Raw genomic sequence first — 19,278 nt, 5'->3', positions numbered from 1 at the left:
ACAAATCCATGCAGGAGCATTTAAATACATTTTTGTACCCGTAGGTAGATTAGTATTATATTACTGCATCATATCATAAAAGCATATCATATGTTTTTTTGTGTGTAAAATAGTACCTAATAGGCTAACTATGTCTGTCAAAGAAAATGTAGTTAAGTCAAAAGTAGCCTACAGTATTTCCTTTTGAAAAGCAGTATAAGTATAAAGTACAAGTACCTCAAAACTACTTAAGTAAAGAACTTGAGTAATCGTACTTAGTTACTTTCCACAGAGTCTGTAAAATTTATTTAAGGACAAAAAGGCTCAGCAAACTCCTGGTGTCTTGCATTCAGACTGATTTAGCCAGACAACCAGTCGAGACCCTAAACAGAAGACATGTAAACTGTTCATCAATAAATAGTAATACAAATGTGATTCCCTTATGACAACAGGAGCTGCTTTAGACAGACCCAGGCTAGCTGTTTCCCCCTGTTTCCAGTCTTTATGTTAAGCTAAACTAACCTGTCTGTTGGCTGTAGCTTAATATTCACTGGACAGATATGAGAGTGGTATTAAGCTTCTCATCTAAAGTTTACTTTCAGCAAGAAAGCAGATATTAGTTCCCTAATTATTGAATTGTTCCTTTAAAGCAACACTATGTAACTTTTAGCGCAAGCTGTAGTTCCAATGAGACAACCTGTAGGGGGACCGAAGCGGGAAAAGTTACATAGTGTTGCTTTAAGTGGAGGCAGACAAGTATGAAAACATTTTTGTTCTAATATTTAGGTGTTTTTCTCTAATTTCTTGTGCTACCGCAAAGATTTTACACACAAAAACGGACACACTTTAGATCTTGTTTTCTCCTTTGGCCTAGACATAAATTGCCTGAATGTTATGGATGTTCATGTGACTGACCATTGCTGTGTATACTTTAATGTGTCTTGTAATGTGGTCAGTGATGCTCTTACAGTGGTGCCCAAAAGGCGTATTATAAATCAAAATGTTATTGAAAAATGTTCTGAATTATTTCAGCCCAAATTTATTGAGGATTGAACTGATGCAGAATTCCTTGCTAATCACTTTAATGACCATTGCCAGTCTGTTCTGGACATAGTGGCTCCTGTAAAGCACAAAACGACCTCTCCTAAAAATCCTTGTCCCTGGCTAAATGAGGAGATTGCTTCCTTTAGGAGAATATGCCACAAGGTAGAGCGATTGTGGAAATCCACTAATTTGGAAGTGCACAGACTGCATTTAAAGGAGCTTATTGTCTCGCTAAACGAAATGATGAAGCAGGCCAGATCTAAATATTTTTTTGATCTTGTAAATCCTCAAAGAGAAATCCAAAAGCTGTATCAGATATTATTCAGAATATTGTTTCACCCTCTACTCCTTTGGTGCCTGTTTTCACCACTGAGGACTGCAACAACTTCTTAAAATATTTTGTTAATAAGGTGAATGAAATTAAAATTAGTGTAAAAACATCTGATGAGAGCCCAATTGTGGTAGCTACCCCAAATTGCTACTGGGCTAACTTTTCTACTGTCTCATTAGATGGTGTCATGGTCTTACTTAAAACGATGAAACCATCCTCATGCCCATTGGATATATTACCAACATCCTTGTTTTTTAAAGTGATAGATCTTGTTGCTTCTTTTGTTGTTAAAATTATTAACCTATCACTTTCCACTGGGATCGTCCCAAACTATTATAAACAGGCAGTGATAAGCCCCATTTTAAAAAAGCCCAATTTGGATCCAGCGGAGCATTCTAATTATAGGCCGATATCAAAACTGCCTTTTCTTTCAAAAGTCTTGGAGAAAGTAGTATCTGAGCAGCTGACAGCTTTTCTAACTAACAATGAACTCCTGGATAACAATCAATCAGGTTTCAGAAAGATGCATTTGATGAAGACTGCTCTCCTCAGAGTGTCAAATGATGTTCAGATGGCTACTGACTCGGGAAGATACTGCCTTTAGTATTGGTTTTATTGGATTTATCATCAGCTTTCGATACAGTGGACCATAAAATACTGTTACATAGATTGGAAAAAGAGTTTGGTGTGGTTGGGCCCGTTTTAAAATGGTTTTCCTCTTACTTGAGTGATAGAACTTTTTCTGTATATGTAAATGGTATACTGTCTGAAACCACTCCATTCTTAAATGGTGTTCCTCAGGGCTCTGTCCTAGGTCCACTTTTATTCTTACTGTACATTACCCCTCTTGGAAAAATTTTGAACAACTTTAACAATGTGTCATACCATTTTTATGCAGATGACATACAGCTGTATTGCTCGTTCAATGACTCTGAATTACACAAACTAATGGATTTATTGGACTGTATTTCCTGTGTAAAATCGTGGCTTGCTAGTAATTGCCTCCAATTAAACGCGAAAAAGACTGAAACCCTGATTGTAGCCCCTGACAACAACATTTCATCAATCATCCAACATCTTGGTTCTCTGAGCTCCACTGTCCAGTCGAGCATTAGAAATCTTGGTGTCTGGTTAGACCACTCAATGTCTTTGGACTGCCATTCGAGACTTCTGGTCAGAAATTGTTTCTATCATCTAAGAAATATTGCAAAATTGAGGACAATTTTAACAGACTCTGACCTTGAGATGGTTATTCATGCTTTTATCTCTTCACGTTTAGATTATTGTAACTCTCTTTTTATTTTTCTAAACAAATCTGCTGTAAATCGTCTTCAAATGGTTCAAAATGCTGCAGCAAGGCTTTTAACAGGATCTGGCAGAAGGACACACATCAATCCCATTTTGTCCTCCCTACATTGGTTACCTATTAAATTTCGTATTGAATTTAAAATATTGGTTTTAATTTTTAGAGCTTTAAATGGTTAGGCCCCAGAATACATTGCTGACTTGTTACGCTCATACTCCTCAGGCCGTGCCCTTCGATCAGCAGGCCAAAGTCTCTTAATGGTCCCAAAGACTTGCTATAAAACACGGGGAGACCTGTCCTTCGAGGCTGTAGCCCCCAGACTCTGGAACGCCTTGCCCTTGCTCCTCAGTGTGGCTGATTCTGTTGATTCTTTTAAAAGACAACTCAAGACACTGTTATTTAAACAAGCTTTTAGTTGATTGGGCTTAATTTATCTTTGACTTTTTAAATGTTTTATCCTCATCCAATGTATTTCAATGTGGTGTGAAAAGCGCTCTATAAATAAACTTTACTCACTTACTTACTTACTTACTTACTTTCTAGGTGCTTAAAAACAGGGGATGGGCCATTAGTGATCTGATTACAGGTCCAACACAGTCACTGAGGGAAGAGATCAGGATCTTAAAATAGTACCTAAATAATCTTAACTCAAGGTCCACTTCCAGGTTTTCCGGAGTTGTCACAATTAATTTGCTGATGATGATTGTGTGGTTGAAAGGTCCAGAAAAAGCTTATAAGTGGTTAAGGTAGTTTTTCAAACTACTATTTCCAAGGTCATGAAGATTCATCTAAACTTGAGGTTCACTTACTCGCTTGTTTGGGAGCATTTGTTGGCATCACACAGTCTTCAGCAGATTCAACGACTGTTTCTAAGGTCAAGAATGAACTGGACAAAAGTGTTGCATCAAAATGTGTGTGCCTTATAAAACTGTGCTTTCCCTGGCAATATGTCCTCATCTCACCCAATGTTGTTTTGTTTTTTTGCCACATACGTGCAGCGACAAATTGACTCAATTAATTTAGTCACCAATGAATGACAAGTAACCTCGCAACTCTCTTGTAGGATCAATGGACTCTGTTTTGGGGTTCATAAATTCACTTCATTATGAAACAGATGTTTACATTTTGAAAAGTCAGCATAGGAAAACAATACAGTAAAATTGAAATGCTTTTGTTATTTTCTCCCCCTGGTGTGAAATCAAGGTGGAGATACACTGCCAGGGCAAACAAATATTTTTGGGGCGAATCAAATCTTGGCTCGCTGCTGTCTCCTGCTCGTAGCTGAGCACTTGAACAAACAATCTGAGCATCTGGTTAAATAATTGCTGAGCATTGATCAACAACCTGATCAACCTCTCAAAGGCATATTTAAGTCATTTAGTGCTTTATGGAACAGTACAAATCTTGTTTATTACCCCCTTTAAATGCCACATATATACGATTAAATGAGGTATATGATGAAATTATGTGACTCAGCACAAATCCAAATTCCCTAAAACCCCTGCACAGCACTTTTCATTCCATCAACATTACATAAATCAGTGCTCTGCAGAGGAGTGGAATGGAAGAGTCCCATAAGTAATAAGAGGGGGAAAATATCACATTTGGGTAAGAGTTCACTACAGTATAGAGCGGCAAATCTATTAATTGCCTTCCTCAAATCCTTGTTGCACAATCAAAACAAGTTATTGTGTAATCCACGATACAGAGGTACAACTAAACCTGATTATTAAAATTTTTTTTAACAAGAGTCAAGAGCTATTTCCTCCATTTTGGAAGGTTTTTCCTCATTTAGCCTATCATAAACTCTTGGCATGCTAGTGGTTGAAAAGCTGTTGCAAATCCACCAAACAATGGTTCATGTGCCAGCTGGAGTTACTTTAGGAGTTTACAGACAACTGCCAACATTTACAGTGATGTATACATCTTAATACTTCTTGTTGTTGTTTTTCCCATCATGCTCATTGTCAAAATAGATAAAAGCTGATTTTGAGGTGATCAAACTGAACCGTGGGAACACGAAATCCGCATTAAAACGTTTACAACAAACTAAAATACAACAGCAATCTAGTGCCATCTTCATTGTCTCCATGGCAACACGGTTTCTAAAACTTTATACATTCAAAACACATTACAAGAACAGTAAGGTGACATTGTGAGGGCTGTTCTTACCGTTTTGCGTCCAGTCATTATTCACAGCTTGTTAGTAGGTCTTTGCCTCGCGCTGGCTGTACGCGGATTGTGCTTCCCACTGTCACAGCAGCGCTCTCTTCACCGCGAGCTCACGCTCTCCATCTGCTATGCGCGCGCACAAACGCACGCACGCACGGGCAAAAAAATGTTTCTAGTCCTAATAAACAGAAGATGTGAAGCAGCTAATTCACTTAATGAAAGTTGCTGTGTAACTTAGTGGTGCTTTTTCAACAATAAATGACCGAATACATTGTTTTAGCTGAATGTCTACAAAGCTCAATACTTTGACATCATCCCTATACTTTTAAGCATTACTTTCATCTGCGGTTTTGCTCTGATAGTTTCAAATAATATTCCAATACGATTTTTGAGACCACCTTCCAGTAAGTCACCTTTTATAAATGGTTGATTAATATAACCACATTGAGCCAAAAACTTTTGATTGTAATTATTTGTCAATAATCTGGTTAATTATAATTTACTAATGCTGCATAGATCTGTTGTAAGCCATTAACAGAGGTGGAAAAAGTACTCAGATCTTACATAAGTAAAAGTAGCAAAACCAAAGTGTAGAAATATGCTGTTAAAGTAAAAGTCCTGTATTCAAAATCGTACTTAGTAGTACATTGGTATCAACCGTATCAACATATACATACGTACCAAAAGTACTAATTATGCAGAATATTAAATTATTTATTAAATAAATGATTGATGCATTAATGTGTACATCACTTTAAAATTGCAGCTGGTAAAGGTAGAGCTAATTTGAATGCTCCCCCCCCCCCCCCTTATTATTGAATCTTTTATTAATGACTTATTAACATTAAACATAGATGATGTGCTAACATTCGCTGTTGGTTTATTGTGCATCTTGACCCTTAATTAACATTTATAACTGTAAATTGAATGGTTTATTACCTTTTATTTATTAACTACCTTTATAACTGCGAATGTGATGGCTTAAGAGAAAGTGGAAAAAGTAATAAAATAGAACTACATTTTTTTTTTTTTTACTTTTAAACTCGACATAAAATTTTGAAAGAAGTATCACAACCTGGCAACCGAAAAGTTTTTGTGACCAATAGCTTATAACTGCTCTATAAAGCATTAGTAAATGATAACACATCCCCTTCAGACATAAAAAGTTCAATTACTTAGTTATAAATTCAAGTCAAGAGCAACTTCTATTATATTTAGTATGTCATTTCCAATACTACCTGTATTGAGGACCCCACTAAGCGATGCCCTTAATGTTATTGCTCTAGGAAGATAATGCAATTATATATATACTCAGTGACTCATTTGGAATTTGGGAAAATGGCAGAAGGGTCGCCCCCCACCACCACCTTCTGGACCTCTATGGGCTACTACTGATAATTTGTCTTTTGTTCATTTTGATACGTTTTTGTATGCATGCAGCCACAAATATTCAAAATAATGCGGCGAGGTGGGTGGAAAGATTCACTTGGAAGGCTAAGTTACCAATTTCCAAGCTAGGTTATTGACAAAAATAGGGCCGGTGTGTTGCAAAGTTTGTGCAAGTCTAAAATCTCCTGGAAGTTTGTTGCTTCTCTAGGTTTAGTTTGTACTCTGGCAACAGTAAGCAGCCTTTTACCTGAGGACCTGAGACACCAAGGGGGTTCATATGGTAAAAGACAGTCAGAGATGTATTTTGGTCCTAAGCCATTGAGAGATTTATAGACAAACAGCATGAGTACTTTAAGCTGCACTCTCTGACACGCTGGAAGAGACCTGAGAACTGGTGTGATGTGTTCAGTTTTCTCTGTCTTTGTTTGGAGACCTGAGAAAAGACCGTTACAGTAATCCAACCTGCTGGAAATGAAAGCTTGGATTAGGTTCTCTAAGTCTTGCCTGGGCATGAATCCTCTGATTCCTGCTATGGTTCTTAGTTGGTAGAATGCAGACTTTGTAATTGATTTGACGTGGCTGTTAGATTTCTGACTTGGTTTTTGGTTTTCAGAGCGCTTAGTTTCAGCCTTCCTTCTTTTGCAACAAAGGCAATTATCTTAGTTTTATATGCATTTATCTGGAGAAAGTCCGGGCTCATGCAATCATTTACTTGTTTAATTCCCTTACAGAGGGAATCTATGGGAGTGTCGTTGCTTGATGACAGGTAAATTTGGGTGTCGTGTGGATGATTATGATAGTTGTGTTGGATATTGAACAAGACAATGAACTTCAAAATGTATGCAAAAAGATTGTAAGACACTTTAGACAAACCCATCAGCCAAACCAATATAATATAATGTATTGCAATTATTATTTCCAGTGGTATCCCTATAATTTCTGTAGTGCAGTAATACTGACCATATTCTGTTTTTTCGCTCGCAGAATTTCCTATGGTATCTCTGTCAGCTCTGTATAATGCACACTGTGGTAAAAATGAAAGCTAAATATTACCCTCATCACATTCATAAGGTGAAGTAAACTCCTTGTCCCTCCCACATTTGTACAATCACATCAAAACTTGGAGAAACTGTATGACAGCCTGTTTAAACATCTGGGTCTGTTAAGATTGACATAAATACAAAAAGGAGGCACAGAAACCTTTTATCTGTGTATCTGATTACACAGTGAAACTGCAAGTTAGAGTTGTAGTTCTGATTCCTGAGATGATACACAGAGCTGCAAACAAGTCCTCTGGGACGGCGCTCAAAACAGAACCATATGAGCGAAAACAATTCACAAAAGAACATATTCTGCATGAAAAATTGGTACATTGTAGGGGTTTTATCTCCTAACTAGATACAGAAAACAGCTGGTTTTGGTCTCTTTTGCTTGACATCCTTTCCTGGTCTCTTTTCCTTCTCAGGTGCAATAAAGTTGTTCAGAAATATGAGTACACCTTTTTTTCACAGCAAACATTTTGACTTTTCATAGCAGGAAAAGCACAGGTGTTGCTAATAACATTAACCATGGCTCCTTTCTATTCAAGTGTGCCAATGTGACAGTGAGGCAGCATGCACAACACCAGGACCCTGAAATTGGAGCAGCTATGGAATACAGCCATCATTGATTTTATTATTTCCACCTGTGCTTTTCCACCTGTGACATCTCAAAATGTCTACTATAAGAAAGGCATTTGATACCACAGTGACAATAGCATCCATGTATCATTATTTAGCACAACAGTTCAAGTGAAAATCTAATTTAATTCAATAAATGTTAAACATTTAACTGTAAATAGTGTGCTGATGATGCAGAGACCAATTTGAGAGCCACATTTTACATGGGCTTCATCCAGTGTTTTTAATTCATTTATATTTTTATGTTATTTATTTGCATACATTTTGACTTTATCACTGTGGTTTCCAACCTTTGGGTAATTCTGAGGGGTCGCAGCGTAATTAACAAGCTGTGAAATAAGAAAGAAAAAAAACTTCAGGCCTCTAATAACCTCTAAAAACATTCAGATAAAATAATACGAGTAGGGAACTTTCACGGTTTGATGAAAGACATTCAACCTGTGACGAGTGGTCACAAGCAGATATTGCTTCATTTTGGAGAGTCACAAGCCAAAACAGGTTGAAGAACTCTAACTGTCACTACAGGAACAGCACAGGTGTAATTAATAACATAAATAACGATTGCATTAAAGGTAGGTGTGCCGGTTCCAGGGACCTGGTTGGGGTGTGCTTTCTTATTGGGACACTTAATTTGTGTTATTACATCCATGTGTGCTTTTCCTTAGATGACAAGACAAAATGTGTGCTGTGAAAAAGGTGTGTTGTTTAATACCTGTACTTTACACTGGACATCCTCAGCGAGTTCCCCCTCCTCTGTTGCTCACTGTGATTAGCCATCTCCGTGCACAGTTATTGCTTATTTACTTCTTATTTCCCGTGTTTGTATGTAGAAGATAGTTCAGCTGCATTCGCCAGATTTTTGTCACAAAGTTGGCAAAATGTGTTACTTGGGTGTTTTAAGATTTATTATTTTTGACAAGTCAAAAACCAAGAGAGTTTTGTGTGAGATAAGATGACAACTCAGCTGACAATACTGGCATCAAAGGTCATGCACACCAACTCAGGTGTCAGCTATTCTGGCTGATTAGACCGCTGCTCAGGCACAGCTATAGGATTAAATGAGATTATCAAACTCATTGCATCAATAATGATAAAGGTGAAAGTTGCCCCTCCCTAAAACACCAGTGTGGGTGTACCATGAGTGTGTAGAGGCTATCAACGTCTTGCTAAACTTGATTGTTATGAAACTTCTTATCTATCTTTACATGAGGCACCTGAGACAAGACATTCAGTTCATTTGCTGTCCCACATGCTGCAGTCCAACCAAAATTACACAGCACTGAGGACATACAAGAATAATCAGTATAATCTGTGTATGGCATAGTGGTGGTGCATAATCCTTTATTCTGACTTTGAGGTTTTCTCGTGGCTCATGGCCACTCATTAGTTTTGTTATATATGACTGTCCAATTCTTATTTTGTAAATGTTTTGAGTTTATCAAAATATCTCCAGTGGCACCGTTAATTTATTTTCATAACAGCAGTGCCACCTTCTGATTGTCTGTGGTAATACACCAGTGATCTGTTTATGTTCTGTCTTTGCAAAAGAACAATATATATTGTATATACAAATACATATTTTTTATATACAATAAAAATTTAAATCTTGTAAAAATTATCTAGTAAGGATGCCCCCTGGGCGCCTCCCTAGGGAGGTGTTCCAGGCACGTCCAGCTGGGAGGAGGCCTCGGGGAAGACCCAGGACTAGGTGGAGGGATTATATCTCCACCCTGGCCTGGGAACGCCTCGGGATCCCCCAGTCGGAGCTGGTTAACGTGGCTCGGGAAAGGGAAGTTTGGGGTCCCCTGCTGGAGCTGCTCCCCCCGCGACCCGACACCGGATAAGCGGACGAAGATGGATGGATGGATAAACTAGCCAACATCATATTAAATAGTTGAAATTAGCTTCAACTTGACCAACTACAACATTAAAATGCTGCATACACATTAATGCATCAGTAATAATAATCTAATAGCATAATATATAATTATATAATAAGGAAAAGAGCTATTCTACTTCTACTTTTAAGTACATTTAACTGATAATATTTCCACACTTTACTCACATAACATTTTCAATTGCTTTTGAGTATATTTATATTGTGGTATGGAAAGGATATGGTGGAAAGAAAATAGTTCCTACATGAAACTGCTCACAACCCAGTCTGTAAATTATCTTGAGTAACTGGGTCGTGATTTCTAGAAAGAGACATTGCTGTTAAGTTTTTCAAATGTATTTTTTGGTGCTTTGAGCACCACAAGCAGAGTGTCATCTAGTTCCATTATATTGGAGAGAAGGCAGACGTGTATATCTCCAACACTGGGCAACTCACACCAAAACAATCTAGACTGATCAATACTGTAGCACTGGAGGTAAGAGGGAAAATATGTATTTTTGATTTTGGGATGAACTGTCCCTTTAAGTGAAAGATCTAAACACGTCCTCCACCACTGCCAAACAGACTGGGTTTCCTGTCTTTTCAAAGTGTTGTAAATGTTTTAATTAAACTAATCATTTGAAGAAGCAAATAATACATTGTATTGACATTTTACACTGGCAGCTGTTGCAAGACTTCTTTAAAACTGCAAAAAACATGATATGCCATAAAAGGACATATTCAAACAGTGTACAGAAACAAGGGAGCCAGAAGCATCTACTGGAGAACCAACATGTAAACAGATAATTAACATGCTACTCACTGATCCTTTTAGCAGTGATCTTAAAAAGTAATGGGGTGAACTTTGAACTTTACAAGAAAAGGGTTCATCCACCCCTCTTATCATTCAGCAGCATGCATGTTTGCTGGTTATCAGCAGCTGAGTTCGAGGTTTGTTTACAGTATTGACTTTGACAGTCGGAACATATAATATGACTCTCTTTGTATGAAGAAAGACCAAATGTAGAGAATGTATTTGCACAGAGAACAAAGTCTGATTAAGAGAAAAAACTACTGAACAGGGATCTCGATCATTGTCTCATTCCTACATTGAGGCTCATTTTTCAAAACATGCTCCGTAATGTTGTCGTCATCCTCCTGAAACTGTACCTTCACAGTGAGTGGAGAGCATTTATCCACTTTACAATTGATGATCACAGTGTCATTTGACAATTGTAGGCTGCAGCTGCTGAGATCAGGCGTGTCATCTTTAGACACCTGACACACTAGCTGTTCCTTGTCGATGGAGACGACTGGCCGTCTTCTCAAAAAGCTGGGGCTCGCGCAGAGCATGCTTTCAACCATCTCTACGTCTTGGCTGTTTCTCAACACCCAGTCATGCAGGTACAACATGTGGCAGTCACATTTCCAGGGGTTCCCGTGCAGTCTGACTGTGTGCTGGAAGACAAAAGGGTCTAAAAGGCCCAGTGGGAGAGTTTCCAGCTCGTTGTCAGACAGGTAGAGCTGCTGAATGAGCACCTGGTCCTCAAACAGATTGGTGTCCACCTTGCTCAGGTTGTTCTTCTGTAGGTGGATGGCCTTGATTCTGAATAGATCATTGAAGATCATTGCGGGCAGCAGGGTGAGCTGGTTTTCAGACAGGTCCACATTCTCCAGGGCTGTAACATTTCTAAAAAGGTCCTCAGGAAGGTCGGAGAGCTGGTTAGAGCACAAGATTAGGTCGGTAAGAGACGTCAAACTGCTTAGAGAGGACAGCTCAGTCAATCTGTTTCCCTTTAGGTTCAGCTCCTTCAAATTTGAGGCCTCGAATCCAAACACGTTATCACTGAAGGTTGTGAGAAGGTTTCCACGGAGGTTCAGCACCTTCAGTTCGGTTAACACAAAGAAGATATTGTCAACAAGTTCTGATATCTTATTCCCCTCCAAGTGAAGTTCTATCAGCTGAGAAATATTGTGGAACGTGTCAGATGTAAGATTGCTGATGAGGTTGTTGTTAATTTTCAGGATCTCCAGTTTCATCGGACCAGAAAAAGTTTCCCTTTTTACGTCTTCGAGCTTATTTTGGGACAAATCCAGGACACGCAGATTGCGGAGGTTTAGCAGAAGAAATGGGGGCAGATCTGATATGATATTGCCCTTCATCTGCAGTGTTTCAAGCTTTTTGAGAGAATCAAACATGCCAGGAAGCACGGTCTTGAACTTGTTGAAGTTAAGCAGTAGTTTAGTCAAGTTTCCCTGCTTTGAAAAAGTCCCCAAATATAAATGTTCCAGCCAGGGGTTCCCACTGATTTCCAACTCCTGCAGCTCAGTCAGATGCTCAAAAGCCTGAGAGTTAACACTTCGCAGTGCATTATTTAGGAAGATAAGCTTGGCCAGTTGGGGGCTCTCCTCTAAAGTGCGGGGGAACAGGTATGCTAAAGCTGATTGAATTACAATAAAGTCCTTGACCTGCCTGGACGTGTTCATGGGTAAAGATGCCATCCGTTCATCAGCACACAGTATCTGGACTGAAGTGAAACACTGGCAAGTGTATGGACAAGAGCTGTGTGACTGTGTGTTGCCTTTGTGACAGAGAAGAAGCACCAGGAATAGAATCAGGCCAGATTCTTTGTCCATTTTTCACTGTCAAAAACATGAAGAAGGTTTCTATGAATTAAAAGGAAATCAAAGTTGATGTTGCAGTTTGTTGACACAGAGAGAAAAATGGGTACTTTTGCATTTAAATAAATGAAATCCAACATACCTCTGTGTTACAGGGATCCCGTAGCATTGAAACAAATTTCCCTGTGGATCTACAAGCCAGCTAACACACAGTGCAAACGACAACAAGTCTGAATTAGGCAAGACAAAAACCTTTGGTCAGCGGCCAGTTCCTGCCACGGTTTCATTTGCTTACAATTCTTGAATTCAGCAAATGAGCTCACAGTGCAGAAAATAGTTGGCTTTTATTGGTTGCTATAATATAGGCTGCAACATGTAGAATAGAAAGCATTTTTGTTAGTTTCAGCACAAGTCTGTTAGAGATGAGTCAATATTTGCTAATACAAGACAAATCCAAGAGGAAATGTGCTTTCATCACATTCCAGTTATTTGTTTTTCAAATACAAATAAGCCCTACTACTACTACTACTACTAATAATAATAATAATAATAATAATAATAATAATAATAATAATAATAATACAACTACTGATACCACTACTAAAAATCATATTCACTTAATTGTATTTATTTATTTAAAGCTAAATGGACTGTTTTTATATAGCACTTTTCTAGTCTTAACGACTACTCAAAGCACTTTTACATAGTACAGGAACCATTCACTATTCACAAACATTCATACGCTGTGGCCAAGGCTGCCGTACAAGGTGTCACCTGCTCATCAGGTAAACACTCACACACATTTACACTCCGACACAGTGTCTTGCCCAATGGCACTTTGACATGGGACTGCCGGGCCAGGGATCGAACCACCAACCTTCTAAGTGGCAGGCGATCGTCTACAACTGAGCCACAGCCGTCCCAGTGCGTAATGTTTTGATATTAATGAACTATCAGCTCCCCACAGCTCTCTCGGTATTTCTCAGTATGGCTATGTTCAGAAGATTGTGTCGTCTGGCGACTTTTACGTGCAGAAACTTGAGTGAAGATAATTACCTCTTCTGAAGATTCCATCATGTTTTTTTTAATCCTCTGTGTCCTCCTTGGCTACTAGCAATTGCGTGGAGGAGGGGTGGGCGTGCGTGATCACGGGAGGCTTATATGATGTGGACACGCCAACAGTATTGTTGTCATTACTTAGAATTCCTCATGGGGGAGACAGAAACTACGCAATATAGCTTTAACCCAGAAGTCTTTTGAGACACATCTTCTTTTACAAGAGAGAGCTGGTCAAAACCATACTATGGTCAAAATAGCAGAGCAGAGTAGTTAACAAACAGTCACATAAAAAAAAACAATAATAAAAAGAAAACATTCACATACAGTACAGCACAATAACACAGGACCAGAGAGGCATAAAGAGGAGAACTGGGTGGTTTCAATGTTTTTTTATGGTGTAACAGCAGTGTTTCCAAATGAAGCTTGTCTTTAAGTCAAGTCAAGGGTGTATACATCTAATACAATACATTATTATAGATATATGATGATGATGATAAAATATTATTATTATGATTATTATTATTGTTATTATTATTATTGTTGTTGTTGTTGTTATTTATATAATAACAGCACATACATTTTGCTCTAAAAATACAGCACACTTGTGATGTACAGAAACTGGCACAACCTCAGCTGTAGTGTAAATACAAAATATGAAAATTGTGTTGTTTCACTGTGTTCTCCACTAGGTGTCGTCCTGCTCTTCCTAACCTCAGTCGGAGGGGATAGCATTCCTTGATCCTCCCTCTCCTCTGGGGTGTTCCCTGAGGATGCACAGGTAGACAGCACTGTTTGGCATCAGATCCACCACCCCAAACCTCCAGGAACTACATCGAGAAGGATTTTGGAACTTTTCTAACTTTGATCATTTCCCATTTTTAGTTTCTGACGTGAAACGATGGCCAACACAGGCATACAGCTTCTCGGCTTCACACTGGCCTTCCTGGGCTTCATTGGCTTGATAGCATCCACAGTCATGGTGGAATGGAAAGCTTCATCGTATGCAGGAGACAACATCATCACAGCTCAGGCGTTGTATGAAGGACTGTGGAAGACCTGTGCATCACAGAGCACTGGTCAAGTTCAGTGTAAAGTGTATGATTCACTTCTCCAGCTACCAGGTAATGTTGTTTACATATCATGTTTTAATTGTTTTTTAAGATTATTTTTTGGCCTTTCATTTTTGACAGGACAGCTAGGTGAGAAAGGGGAGAGAGAGGGGGAAGACATGGTCACAGGTCTGATTCGAACCCTGGACCTCTGCGTCGAGGCATAAACCTCTCAGTACATGTGCGCCTGCTCTACCACCGAACCAACCCGGCAACGTCTTTTATAAGATTCCTTTGCAAAGACCAACAACTCATCGTCAATCATATTATCTATTATACCATGTCAGACACAGCATAGTGATCATACAACAATTAGGCCTAAAGTGTATTGTGTCCTCAATCAATTTCTTCTAAACAAATATGGGCATGGGTACAAAATGTGTCATCGGACAACGAATAGTGCATTTATAAAACAATAAAGTTACATTCTTTTTTTTTTCTCTGATAGTGACTTCATGAAATTGAAATCATGAATTTATGAGATTTCTCAATCTTAGAAGTTTAAGATTCATGAGCTGATGTGCTGTGAAACAGGATTGTGTAAGTCTCGTTGGTCATTCAAACCTCCCTAGAGGTTTAAGAGAGTGCCCTCATCGCTCCCTCGCGTGCAGAGACACGTCAGTCAAATACCAGCACCTGGCTGATCAAAAAGAAACTTCTACTTCTTTGAAATCAAACTGAAATACAAATTATGGACGGTGTTTGATCTCAAATACAAATGTATCTGTGTAAATGGATTTTTTATTTCTATATCAGAGATCTTCAAAAGGGGGTCCAAGACCCCTAGGGGGTCCTCAGAGTCAATGCGTGGTTTTTTCAAAAATTAAAAAGTCTTGAAAAATCTAACATAATTAGCAAATATAAATACCCACTGATGATAGGCTTACTATCCTATAGGTAAGGTAGTCACTAAGGCCATCCACAGATACAGGTAATCCTAAGGATTCACTGTGCCACATGTATGTTAAACATTAAAACATGATTTATAAAATCATGCCAACAATTAGTAGGCTATTTTAATAGCTTAGTATTCTATGTGTATTCCCTACATTATTGTAAGCCCAGTTCCTTATGCAACTTCATTTTATACAATATATGTTTTGGGGGGTAGGCATGGGCTGGTTACCGGTTTCAAGGTATACCAGGGTTTGAAAAAGTCACAGTTTCAAAACCACAAAAATGTTCTGTCATACCGTTGCTAAGATATGAGCTGTTTTTTAGTCTTAAAGGAAAGAAAGTGCAGTTTAGGAATTCCTCTCCCTGCCAGTGTGCAGTTTGTTTAAAAATAAAATACATTGTGTTCAATGGAGAAAAACAATGTTTTTTTTCCAGACATTTCAAAATTAATGCATTTATAGTTGTAATTGCAATACCGTAATACTGTGAAACCATGATATTTTTGCTGAAGGTTATCATACCGTCAGAATCTCATACCAGCCCATGCCTAGCAGGGGGTCCCTGATTCATCTCTCTTTAAGTTAAGGGGTCCTTGGCTTAAAAACGTTGAAGACCACGGTTATATATCATAATAGGCTGATACCAGCATCATCAGATAGGAATGTTTCCAGCATACCTCAGCTGGATGTGACTCATGTTGTCTGTGTTGTGTCTGTTATAAACAAGAAGACCACTGAGATCCAACAAAGAGAGGTTTTGTTTAAGCTTTATTTGAGATACATACGAAATAGAGGTACTCTACTTGACTTTATAAGGTCAAAGGTCAGAGCCAATTAAATAAATAACTTCACCAAGCCCTGAAATTCAATAAAACCTGCTAAAATCAAGCGATCCTGTGCTATGTCTTTGTCTCCAGGGATCGTACAGGGCACACGAGGGCTGATGCTGTGCGCCATCATGATGTGCTTTATTTCTATCATGTTGGACATGGTGGGCATGAGGTGCACCACCTGTATGTCTGAACAACCGGAGCAGAAGGACAAAGTGGCTCTAGCTGGAGGAGTTATCTTCATTATCGCTGGTCAGAGTCCATTCACTTCTCACACACACACACACACATGCAAGGACACACACTGCTCGAACATCATCTGGCTTGTTGTTGTATGTTTTGCTTTGACCACTATATTGCAACAATTCTTCAACATGATTTGGCTTGTAGTGAATTTGTAGGATCATAAAGATAATACAGCCCAGCCCTGCACGTTTTAACCTGTATAAGGCAACTACATAAAAACAAATTCTGCTCATGGTTTTTCAGGTGTGCTTGCTATGGTGGGAACATCTTGGTATGGTCAAAGAATAACCCAGGAATTCTACGACCCGTTCACTCCGACTAATTCAAAGTGAGATCCTCCTTCTCTGCCCCTTTTAGTTTGGAATTCACACCAGTTATCAGGTATCACTCTGGCAGCATAATGACACGGAGGACGGACACTTAACAAACAATTTTGCTGTTGTTCTCCTGCCAGGAGTCTGTATGGTTTTGAGGACTTGTTGGCTGCCAGCCCTCCCCAAATTATCGTTTAGTATTACACATTTTAAAGATATTTTCAGTGGTGAAAGACGTACTCATATTTTTTTTTAACTTAAGTAAAAGTACCAATACCACTCTGTAAAAATATGTTTACTTACAAGTAAAAATCCTTCCCTGTTACAGAGTATGAAAGTATTATCTGTAAAATGTACTTATAGTATCAAAATGAAAAGCACTTGCTGGGTTATAGATACTTTAATTTATAGCACAGCATCATATTTTATAAATGGATCATAAATTTTGTTTGTAAAATCTTAATCTGCAAACTAAGTAGTAACTATATATGTCAAATAAATGTAGGCCTAGTGGAATTAAAATGCCTCAGAAATGTAGTCGAGTAGTAGGCCTATAAAGTATACTGAAACACTAACAAAGTCATAATAAAGTACCTCAGAATTGTACAGTACTTGACCAAATGTACAAAGTTACTTTTTATCCTTGGATATTTTGGAAAAATACACGGTAAATATGAAGCTATAGCTAGCCTGCAGCCGATTAGCTTAACTTAGCATAACAACTAGAAAACAGGGGAAAACGGCTAGCCTGGAGACATTACCGTGAGGATGGCAGGCAACCAGCAGAGAAGTCTGCCAAGAAAAAGTCTGGCACATAACTGTTGTTTTACACTTCAAGGCTAAGGCTCTGTTCCTAGTCTGTATGCTAAGATAAGATAACTGTCTCCTGGTGGTAATTTCATATTTACCGTACAGACTTGAGAGTGGTATCAATCTTCATATCTAACTCTCAGCAATAAAAGCCAGTAAGCAGATTTTCCAAAATGTTAACTATTTCTTTCATTTGTAAGCATACTCTTTCATGTTAATGTAATTAACTGGACACATATTTTGATGTTTGAATGTTTCTGCTGTGAATCAGACAGATTATAATATAATCAGCTTGTATTTGGACTTGAGGACTTGCAATGCTTGTAAATTTGTCCACATAAGTTTCAATGTGATGTGTGAATTATTCACAGGTATGAATTTGGGAGTGCCCTGTTTGTCGGATGGGGAGCTGCCGCTCTCATCATTATAGGAGGAAGCTTCCTCTGCTGCAACTGCTCCAGCAAGGGCTCAGGGAAATCTCCACGGTACCCAGCGCCCCGCTCTGCTGGCCAGCCGGACAAGAACTTTGTCTAGAACAATCACTCCATCCAGCCTCCACTCAAGGAAAATTGCTGTCTTTACAGGGAATTTACTTCTGTATGTCATTTGGATTTTATTGCAACATGTACGGTATATTTGCAGGTGTTATATTTGGTATATGTTTATATTTGTTGGTAAATACACTCCATGACAACAGTTTTTACCCATTGAGTATAACTCTGCTGAGGGTGTGACAGTTTTATTTTTGTTATTTGCTGTTTGAAATCTTGCCTTTATTCTTGCATATCTTTTACAATAAAATCCTCATTACTTTACTAACATTGTATGTTATTGAATAGTATTCAGGTTTTGTTTTGTTTAATGTGTAACACAAGGCTGGTGTTCCAATACCATAAAAGCCCAAAAGCAATTATATGTTAGTATCTCTCGGTACCTAAATTCCCAACACTGTCTGTGTGACTCATACACAAGCCCACTCATCCCTACTAGGTTATGTTTTTAAAACAGATCAAAAATACATAGACTTATTTAAAAAAGAAAAAGAAAAAAAAGGGCTCAGTCATTCCTACATTCACATGAAAAGCTGGACAATAAGAGGACATACAACAGAAATACTATGCTCTACTGTAAATAGGGACACAAAAACAAGAGGTATCATGGCTTATGTGCTACTGTTCCTGAGTTAAGGTAGTCCTGTGTCTAGGCAAGTGATGCAAGACAGCACATCCCCCCCAACATGTAGCAGTGATGGCTGCAGAAATGTGTTGCCTCAGGGAAGACAAAACTAAATCAAAGGCCAGGGAGTGGCTCCTGACAGGCATACCTCAAACAGCCGGCTCCTGTCCCAACATGCCTCTTCGCAGTGTTGTCATGAGAGTTTATGCATCCAGTTTTCAAATCATGTATACACACCTAACACCTCAAACTGTGTGATTCTCCATATGGAAGAATGATAGAGCATTTTTAACATTCCCATCCCACCAGTACACGCACACAACATGATTTTATCTTTTGTTTTATCCACTTTATGAACACACAGTTGTCTCCATTGTGCCACTTACAACACACACTGCGCGGTGATTCTGCAGCAGAGAGCGCCACCATCTGGTAATCCT

The 19,278-nt window shown here is 38.6% G+C and overlaps 3 protein-coding genes across 6 annotated transcripts in view; 1 reads left to right on the top strand and 2 right to left on the bottom strand.

Moving 5' to 3' along the window:
* The window catches only part of LOC120568632 (zinc finger protein GLIS1), a 44,764-nt gene extending 39,821 nt beyond the window's left edge, over positions 1 to 4,943 (bottom strand). For 2 of the 3 annotated variants that reach the window (XM_039816261.1, XM_039816264.1), the window contains exon 1: positions 4,833 to 4,943. The gene's annotated coding sequence lies outside the window, so the exon portion shown is untranslated. The remainder of the gene's footprint in view (positions 1 to 4,832) is intronic. The other variant, XM_039816262.1, reaches the window with a different exon arrangement.
* A 5,468-nt stretch (positions 4,944 to 10,411) lies between these two features.
* Positions 10,412 to 12,820, bottom strand: zgc:153913 (carboxypeptidase N subunit 2). 2 transcript variants are annotated; one of them, XM_039816260.1, is made up of 2 exons: positions 12,541 to 12,820; positions 10,412 to 12,443 (listed from the first exon to the last, which is right to left on the bottom strand). In XM_039816260.1, the coding sequence occupies exon 2, from the start codon at positions 12,411 to 12,413 to the stop codon at positions 10,848 to 10,850; it is 1,566 nt and encodes a 521-aa protein (XP_039672194.1). In that variant the 5' UTR covers positions 12,414 to 12,443; positions 12,541 to 12,820; the 3' UTR covers positions 10,412 to 10,847. The 2 variants fall into 2 exon arrangements, with proteins under 2 accessions (XP_039672194.1, XP_039672192.1); XM_039816258.1 differs by having other exon boundaries at positions 10,412 to 12,419; positions 12,541 to 12,817.
* A 1,394-nt stretch (positions 12,821 to 14,214) lies between these two features.
* Positions 14,215 to 18,477, top strand: cldn1 (claudin 1). Its single transcript, XM_039816257.1, has 4 exons — positions 14,215 to 14,578; positions 16,380 to 16,544; positions 16,782 to 16,866; positions 18,034 to 18,477. The coding sequence occupies exons 1-4, from the start codon at positions 14,356 to 14,358 to the stop codon at positions 18,194 to 18,196; spliced, it is 636 nt and encodes a 211-aa protein (XP_039672191.1). The 5' UTR covers positions 14,215 to 14,355; the 3' UTR covers positions 18,197 to 18,477.
* Positions 18,478 to 19,278: the final 801 nt, after the last annotated feature.

The sequence above is a fragment of the Perca fluviatilis genome, chromosome 11 (genome assembly GCF_010015445.1).
Source record: "Perca fluviatilis chromosome 11, GENO_Pfluv_1.0, whole genome shotgun sequence".
Classification (NCBI taxonomy): domain Eukaryota; kingdom Metazoa; phylum Chordata; class Actinopteri; order Perciformes; family Percidae; genus Perca; species Perca fluviatilis.
This window is presented reverse-complemented; position numbering and strand designations above follow the sequence as displayed.

Bases quoted from the DNA above. Each gene is read 5' to 3' on its own strand.
- cldn1 (XM_039816257.1), top strand. From the start codon at position 14,356: ATGGCCAACACAGGCATACAGCTTCTCGGCTTCACACTGGCCTTCCTG. The intron at 16,545-16,781 runs GTCAGAGTCCAT...ATGGTTTTTCAG, and splicing joins AGTTATCTTCATTATCGCTG to GTGTGCTTGCTATGGTGGGA. The intron at 16,867-18,033 runs GTGAGATCCTCC...AATTATTCACAG, and splicing joins TTCACTCCGACTAATTCAAA to GTATGAATTTGGGAGTGCCC.
- zgc:153913 (XM_039816260.1), bottom strand. From the start codon at position 12,413: ATGGACAAAGAATCTGGCCTGATTCTATTCCTGGTGCTTCTTCTCTGT.